Below are 8,969 nucleotides of genomic sequence, written 5' to 3' on the forward strand. Positions count from 1 at the left end.
TATAAGTTCTGTACCACAGATACGGCGATAGATACATAAAACAATAGTAAATAGATTATTTACTCTACACTACAGATTACCGTTTTCATTTCCCCTTGCCCAAATTCTTATTACAAAAGTTTCGTTTTCACGCAAATGACGTGGCGCTTCTTGCGGAAACTATGTATCATATAAAACATACGACCGAAAAATAATGGAGATGACATATTTTACTTACTACATGATACATCTATAACCATACGTGACCATACTATGTAACAACAATACATACCTATAACAATATAGTCCCTCCACCACAGCATGCCTCCAGTGACTACAAAGTCCTTCTCCTGGGTCTCGTTGCCGAACAGTTTCCACTTGCGAGTCACGCAGCTGTAGTGGGCGAGTCCCGTGCGACCCGCCACGCATAGGTGGACCCCGGTGCGGTCTATGGCCGAGTACTGTTGGATTATGGAGCTTAGGTTAGTAGTAGTATGGGTTTTTCACATTATTCGATGTATTATCTTATGGAACTTTGTAATAAGGGAGAGTTTATGATATATATCTCTGATAATATTAGGTCGCCAGCTGTAGTGAGCGAGACCCGTGCGGCCCGCCACGCATAGGTGGACCCCAGTGCGGTCAATGGCTGAGTACTGTGGGATTGTGGATTTTAGGTTACATTGTAATAAGGATTAGTTTAAATGATATATTTTCTCTTTTGCATTAGCTTGTATTTTCAAGTATGGGGTTCTAATTCTGCAAGCGCAAATTTGTATAATGTAGAGCAGCGTTTGCACGTCTAGGTGGCGACACTTTCGCCCAATGCCTACTAGTTTTCCTTTACCTTTTTCTGTTCGAACTGTGTGAAATTCATGTACTAATAATGCATAACCATAACTAAAATTATGTACTAGCGTAGGTATGAAGGCGATTATCGAATACCAAAATTTATCCAATGCTGTAAAATATTGTTGCTCGAAAATCATCGAAAATGTCTTACCCTCAACGGCCAATTAGTAGCAATATACGTAGCCGGCAGCGGCAGAACGATCCACTGCTTCCTGCACTCATTGTCGTCCACAAACTCCGTGTACTTATTCGTGTTATCAAACTCGTCAGAGCCGGCGTTGTGATCGCTCAACCCGTTGTCTGACTGGTAGTCTGTAGACGAGTCTATGATGGACAGTTTGGTGCGTTTGGTCAGATTGTCTTCTAGGTTGATGTACAGTTTATCGTCCGCTTGCAGGTAGAGGTGGCTTTGGTTGCTCTGGAATAAGAGAGTTAATTACAATAATTATAGACACACACTTCGTTGGCGCAGTACTTAACCCAAAATTGGACTTATCAAGACAAAATTAATTGACAGAATAATAAATCGTATTTTTTAAGTCTGCAGAATATACGCGAAAATATCTGTAAATATGTAGCTCTTTGCGTCGTCGACGTTATGCATACGGTTCATATACCGATTCAGATAATTAATAAACGCATTCCATTGCTAGCTATCCAATCGCCATTCTATGTACTAAATATTAAATACTTACTACAGTTCAGTTTACATGTATCAATTTCAATTATCTGTCAAAACCCTCATTACATTCGAATAAGGGTAGTTTCTGTTTGTGTCAGATATCTTTCCCCGTCGTATCATAAAAAGCTATATTTGCAAAGGTACTCACCATACAAGGGTTGACACTGAGCGGGCTCTTCACAAAGTCCAGCTGTATGAGATTAGAGCTGGTATCACCCTCCACTCGTACCATCCAGAGTTGGTAGCCTTCAGTCGCCCACTCCTGAAACAATGTATGACAATGTTTATCAAATATATATTATACACACATAGGTGGATAAAAATAACGGGTGATTTTTTAAGAGCTTGAGAACATTTTTAAAAAAAAAACGCATAAAATTTGCAAAAACTCATCGGTTCTTTATTTGAAACGTTAGATTGGTCCATGACATTTACTTTGTGAAGATAATTTCATTTAAATGTTGACCGCGGCTGCGTCTTAGGTGGTCCATTCGAAAAGTCCAATTTTTGGCAACTTTTTCGAGCATTTCGGCCGGAATAGCCCGAATTTCTTCGGAAATGTTGTCTTCCAAAGCTGGAATAGTTGCTGGCTTATTTCTGTAGACTTTGCCCGCGGTTGTCCTATTTATATTATAAATTACCCATTATTTTATTTTGGGTACAATTTGGCATACCTTTACAGATATTTTTTTCAAAAATAAACTTATTATATATTAACCGTTAAAGTTTGATTTATGTTAATTAGTATTTATATTTTTCTTTACATACATTTGCAGCGATGTTTTCTTGCTGTTTCTTAAAGATATTGGCGTTTAATCGAGAAACGATGTGAAAAAAATACTACTGCGTTACTTTCATACAAAATATTTTTTTTATTGTTAAGAACATGTATTTTGTTTCGTAAACATATATCAGATAAAAAGAAAGAAAAATAAATTAATCAAAAAGTTTAAATTACAAAATATTCTCAGTCTTGTTATTCATTTTATAATAAAGTTTCCCACTGCATTACCAATCAATACATTTAAATGCAATTCTTTTCGAAAAAAGAACTAAATAATCATTATTTTTTGCTTAAATTTTTTATAATAGCTCCAAATAAGGTTAATTATTAAAATTATATTTAGTTTAAGTTTCTTTTTAATATAGAATAGCTAATATTTTTGTGAATACTCTCAGGAAACGAGGGACAAATAGAGAACGCAGTGGTTAATTGGTAACACAGCGGTATCTCAATCACAGTCTTTATATTTCTTCATTTAAAACTAATCACAATGTGAAATAAACAATCAAACAAAAATAAACAGAACTCTTAGTTAAATAACAAATATTAAAATCGCTGAAAATATAACTACTTAATACTTATAAATATTTATCTTTTTTTGCGTATAAAGCCGTTGTTTTTCAGTCGCTGTTAACGCCATTGAGTCCGAAATGTTATACTGTAACAATATAATGTGCTCAAATGTTATATTCGTACCATAAATTGAGTAACAGATATCTGAAAACTATAAGAAAAACCCCTGAGTTACTATAGCTACAACTGCGTTACTTAAAAAGTAACGAAGTGTAGCAGTAACGCAGTTGTAAAACAATAACCTATTTGAAGTTAGTACTTAAATGAATACACATTAGGGCATGCAATACCGGAACAATTTTCAATACCGGTATTGAGTTCCGGTATTACAACTCAATACCGGGATCCCGGTATTAATACCGGTATTAGACTTCCTTGTAATAAATGGCATATACTGTGTTTAAAGGTCGTATACATCAAAATAAAACAAGAAAATGCAATCATATTCTGTATTTTGTTGTAGATTTTTACGAGAAATCAGTTTTAGAGTTTAAATTTTAGAATAAACTATTTTTTTACATCCGGTGCCGGTTTACGCATGGTCAACAGTAGATTTCTAGCAGCCGAAAACTGCATTAAACGGTTGGGAACAAGTGCGCTTTCACAGTATATACACACACAAGGCTAACTAAATCTTAATCGCTTTATTTATAGCCTAAAAAAGTCCGATTCCGGTATTACTTCAATACCGGTATTAACTTTCAATACCGGTATTGAAAAAAGCGGGAATTTTGTACGGGATCCCGGTATTACGAATACCGGTATTGCGGTATTGCATGCCCTAATACACATACATAGGATATCAAAATGCCCTCATAATTGTTACTAATTATTACATATGTTGCATGAAACAAAATAATAAATATCTAGAAAACTCACCGTATGTCGCCGGTAACTCAGTGGCGTCACAATAAATACACGCGCTACTCTCCAGGACTCTCATCCGAAAGACTTGGTCATTTTATCCATCCCGCTCTCCTTCCTGCACTCTGATACAAATACACAGCCATTCAAACGATCTTAGGTGTAAGAAAGTGAAAAAAAGTTTATTTATGATTGAATTTCCTATGGTAACCTAGTGTAGGTGTATTTTTGCTTAGGCTTGGGGACTCGGCCAAGAATATTAATTGAACCATAATATGTTGTTGTAAAATCATTCTTATTACCGTGAAGTGAAGTTTAACTAATGACATATTCGTTATAATATTCAAAAACATTGCTTTCATTATAATTTTTTACACACGTTGTGCTTGTTTTAAATGACTCGCTTCGAGGGACAGACAATTTTTATATGAAAAACAATTGCGTTACCAAAAACAACAACAGAGTTACCGTAATTTGTAAATAAATAAAGTATTTTTCTTAAATTTATAATATTTTATGTGACCGGTGTCTTATTTGATTGCTACAGACGGTAGCTTTATTCCTGAACTTCATTATTTAATTTTAAAATACTTTCTTTGTAGGGGACCGATAATTGTACCCAAAATAAAATAATGGCCCAAATGCGAAAGTTTGTGAGTATGTGTGTATGTTTGTTACCTCTTCACGTCAAAACGGCTGAACCGATTTTAACGAATTCTGGTATGGAGTTAGCTGAAGCTGACACCCTGTATTAACACATAGGCTACTTTTTATCCCGGAATTCCCACGGGTAAATCTTTTTCAAGGCGAAGCGAAGCTCGCCGGTACAGCTAGTATAAAATAAAATTCACTAAAACACTCACCATGCTAGTAACAACGAGCGGGTTGTGCTTGAGCAGGTCCTGGTTGAGTCCGTAGTCCCAGGCGAGGGAGCACATGAGCAGCGCCCCGAACGTGGACCACACGGACACTCCGCCGCGCTCCCACGACACCGCCACCGCGCGCCCGTCGCCCGACCATCACTAAGGAGATCTAGTAATACTCGTCCACTATTGGACTATAGGCCTCTTTCGACGAGCGCTACGAAAATACCCTGATCCAACCAACTGTCCTACTGCCAGTTCTAATAACCTATCTATCGATAGCTGACAGTTAATGTTATACGATTTTTACACATAAAAAGTAGCATTCTGTCAAAATCAAAAGAGATTACTTTTAGTAATAAGGCCGCCGATTGAACTATTTATTTTCTTTTTTTATATTTGTGAAACTGTTTCTGTTTGTGTGCAATAAAGAGTATTTTATCTTTATCTTTAAATCGTATGAAAGTAACTGTCCAATATCAACAGATAGAATTATTGAAAATGGCAGTAAGTCAGTCTAGCGAGCAGGAGTACTAGAATTATCTGACGAATTACCCCATTTTATCCAGATGCGTTTCTCCAATATCTAGACACCCAGCGATCAATTGTGGTGTTCTGTGTCTATTTGTGTGTATGAATTAAATTATCAAAAACACTCACCATACTAGTAACAACGAGCGGGTTGTGCTTGAGCAGGTCCTGGTTGAGTCCGTAGTCCCAGGCGAGGGAGCACATGAGCAGCGCCCCGAACGTGGACCACACGGACACTCCGCCGCGCTCCCACGACACCGCCACCGCGCGCCCGTCGCCCGACCATCTGGGGAAGATAATTAGCAGATTAGTTTTTACCATATATTATGCCTTGTTTCACCGTGTTTCACGGGGAAAGAGATCTGACAGAACCCTCATTACATTCGCAAAAGGGTAGTTTGTGTTTGTATCAGATGTCTTTCCCCGTGAAATGGCATAGGTATAAATAGCGCATTTACATAGATAGCGCAAGCATCATGATTTGTTTATAGCAAATGTTTAAAATTAGGAGCGGTTTCAGTCTAGCGTATTTAGCATTTGGGAATCACACATATAATTATGTTACATCACAAGTTGTTATGTTACATCACAAGTTGTGATGTAACATAATTATATGTGTGGCCGGGAAAAGGCACGTGAAGCACATGCACTTGCGGCATCTATGTAGTTTTTACAAAATCTGTTCAAGACACCACTGATCGTTTTAAATTTTTAACTCCTTGTCTGAGTCAGGCTACAGTCCACCATGCTACACCAACTTGCTTGATAGTTTACACGAGAGTTTTTTTTTTAATAAAACACAAATATCACTCCCCCAGTCAAGGTATTTCATAATCCTGAATAGCACACTCACCTCATACACTTGACGGGTCCGGGGTCGCCGGGGAAGTCCCTGGAGCTCAGCACCATGGTGTGCGACAACTCCAGCCCACCCGTCGCCTCGTCTATCGTGAACACGTCCACTTGAGAACTGCAATTAGGGAGGAAAGATTAGATCTCCGCCATAGAGTAAATAGTAGTAGTCGGTGCCGCCGCTCCGCCCGCTGGCGTCGTGGACGCGGCCTTGTACAAGGTGTTGCAAAAGCGGTATTGTAAGCCAAAAGGGGGTGACTCAAGGGGTCAACCTGAATCACTTTTCTATAAAATATTCTGTTCCTCATAGGTAGTAGAAAGAAAATAAAATCATCAATATCATAAAATATTGCTGTGGAACCTGGAGTCACTTACTTTTTTCTCCCAATAGCGATAAGTCTATACTTGTGATTAACTCTAGCACAGGTGGCATCGTCAATGCCCTGAGCCCAAATGCCTTGGACGGCCTGAAACAGATTGAAATTGTTATTCGAAAAAAAACACAACAAATATACTGTTACATAAAAAGAATAGCCTACCCCTCCAGGCGTTGGTATTTATGTAAATACCGTAGCAATACTTGTTGTGAATAACAAGGGCATATTTATATAGGATTGGGACGGGAAGTGTTAAACTGTGATACTTATAAACATTTCAGGTGAATAGTGCTTGGGGAAAATCGAAAAACAACACGAAATATTATCATCTCTTCTTGTTTCTTACCCTCAAATCGGTATCCAAATAAATCTGACCATAACGGGGATAAAACGAAAGTATTAAAATAAAAATGGAATTGTCTATAAAATGTAAAAACAATTGTTTAAAAAATAGGACATAGGACAGTAGAAAGACAAACATATTTTATTCCTACTATATTCATTATTACACTCTATTGTCTACTTACATTAGGATCAAATTTGAGATTAGGTGCAGTGAGGTAAGCGGCTCTCCCATCGTTTAATGTGATGCCAAAGCCACACACTAGTGGAGAGTATTCTATATCGTTTACATGTGTGTTATCTTCTATTATAGGCTCAGCTGAAAGTAAAATAGTTATACATACATAATATATTAATAAGACAACATACTTATCCACAATAATCTAGTCAGGCTAAGCCTGTATTCTACATAAATAAAGCATAAATAGTTAGCTCTAAATATGAATAATTAATACATTTACATCATTTTAGTTACAAAATCTTCTATTGCATTAGTGCAGTGATGATTACTTTGTAATTCAGCTCATTGTGTTTCAGCTATCATTTTCTACTTAATGCTTGATTAATAACTGATGTACTTATATATCTAAATAATATGTACCTACACTCAACCTTGTGACTATGTAAATTTATTTTAATATTCAATTTGTATCATAAAGCTTACATCATGCAGTGCAGTAATGACAGACAAACCAATAAGCTAAAACAACTTACCTTTTGAAACTTGTTGATTGATAGAGAAGGGTATACGTCCCAGGTCAAGACAGTAATCCCGGTTCTGTGTACCGTCCCAGCGGTACCGCAAGAGGTGGGCCCGTGTTGTACACACCAGGATCTCCGTGCCTGATATACAGCACATGCGGGTGATCTGTCCGTCCCACACCAACACCTCTTTGAACTGAAATGGTAAGATTACTTAAAGGATGATTTTCTAGAGCTCTGTTGATAAGAGAAAACAGATGCTTTTAGATTTTATAGAGGAGTTTTGCTATACAGTAATAAATTAAATAAATTTATTTCTAGACCAAATGTCCAATATGCCCTTCCTCAGTGAGATTTTGATAAACAGTAGTATGATGTCACTCTGTATAGTCATAAAAAATGAACAAAGTTAGTCTAGCCATTTAGAACAGATAGGGAGCCATTTTTTGATTACAGTTGCATGTATATTTTTTCTTTTTAGCATGGCAGTAGCTGGAGCTGATATCTCACCAGGCTTATCTTCAGTGACGGGATCACTTCCTTTACAAACAATTCAGCAGAATCTCTCCGCAAGCTCGCGGCCGGCGGGTCGTACTGCTGATAAGCAGTCTGCTCGCTCAATCCCTCCACATTGTAGAGTATTAGATGCCCTTCTGATGTCTAAAACAAAGAATTTTATGGCTTACATGGTGTTTAGTAAGTTTTCATTATAATTGATAATTACATGAATCAGTTTGATATGGATCTTCAATGTGAAGGGTTAAATAATTATACAAGCTTTAACTGAGTATGATATTTAATGCAATAAAAATAATGGTGTATGTAATAATATATATTGAAAGATAGGATATGGAGTATAAGGCACTCAGTCCTTACACTCCTTATCCTATCTTTGTGCTAGTAATATTTTGAAATGTTCATACCGCAATACATATCATTGATGAATCTGGTTTCCATTCTACTCCAATATTCACACCTAAACGCTTCAGAGATTCATCACTCCTCTTGTGAAAGACTATTGGCACAGTTGGCTGAAAAATATAAAAATATGTAGTAAATAAACACATTAAGTACCAAGTTGTGTTACTATTTAATGTAGCCAAACTAAGCTGATATCTTACCTTGCAAAACCACACAGTGAGGCAGTCATCGCTCAATGATGCAAACAATATTTTGTCTCTGTTAGAAACTATTTGTTTGTTAATTTGATTATCAGAACCTAGATTTTTCAGAACTTTTGGCCACCCGATTGGAAAGTACATTCTGGATCAGCATTTGATCAAAACTTTTTAATGATTACAAGAAACATAAGATATCATAATTAGCAATTTTAAACATGCTTTTCTATTGAATTTAATTGAATAATAAATTAAAATTATCAATTTTGTGGGAATTTATAACAACAACCAATTTCGTGGATAAAAATGACAAGACAAGCAAGACAATTGTCAAAAAAAAACTTTTACTAATAGTCTGTGTTGAATTTTGAACTCTTATTCTGAGGTATACGTTAAGTCCGATTTACACTCATAAAACTGGAGAAATACCCTATAGCATGGAACATATGT

At 36.5% G+C, this 8,969-nt stretch overlaps 1 protein-coding gene across 1 annotated transcript in view; it reads right to left on the reverse strand.

The window, feature by feature from the left end:
* The window catches only part of LOC105396304 (guanine nucleotide exchange factor subunit Rich), a 36,944-nt gene extending 28,117 nt beyond the window's left edge, over nucleotides 1-8,827 (reverse strand). Inside the window, exons 1-11 of the mRNA XM_048627632.1 lie at nucleotides 8,523-8,827; nucleotides 8,325-8,432; nucleotides 7,912-8,061; nucleotides 7,414-7,597; nucleotides 6,885-7,018; nucleotides 6,356-6,447; nucleotides 5,982-6,098; nucleotides 5,258-5,414; nucleotides 1,662-1,775; nucleotides 983-1,249; nucleotides 272-440 (exon numbers count right to left, since the gene is read on the reverse strand). Coding sequence (XP_048483589.1) covers nucleotides 272-440; nucleotides 983-1,249; nucleotides 1,662-1,775; nucleotides 5,258-5,414; nucleotides 5,982-6,098; nucleotides 6,356-6,447; nucleotides 6,885-7,018; nucleotides 7,414-7,597; nucleotides 7,912-8,061; nucleotides 8,325-8,432; nucleotides 8,523-8,663 — 1,633 coding nt within the window. The 5' untranslated portion in view covers nucleotides 8,664-8,827. The remainder of the gene's footprint in view (nucleotides 1-271; nucleotides 441-982; nucleotides 1,250-1,661; nucleotides 1,776-5,257; nucleotides 5,415-5,981; nucleotides 6,099-6,355; nucleotides 6,448-6,884; nucleotides 7,019-7,413; nucleotides 7,598-7,911; nucleotides 8,062-8,324; nucleotides 8,433-8,522) is intronic.
* Between the last annotated feature and the right edge of the window lie 142 nt (nucleotides 8,828-8,969).

This window comes from Plutella xylostella, chromosome 19, assembly GCF_932276165.1.
Source record: "Plutella xylostella chromosome 19, ilPluXylo3.1, whole genome shotgun sequence".
NCBI classification, from domain to species: domain Eukaryota; kingdom Metazoa; phylum Arthropoda; class Insecta; order Lepidoptera; family Plutellidae; genus Plutella; species Plutella xylostella.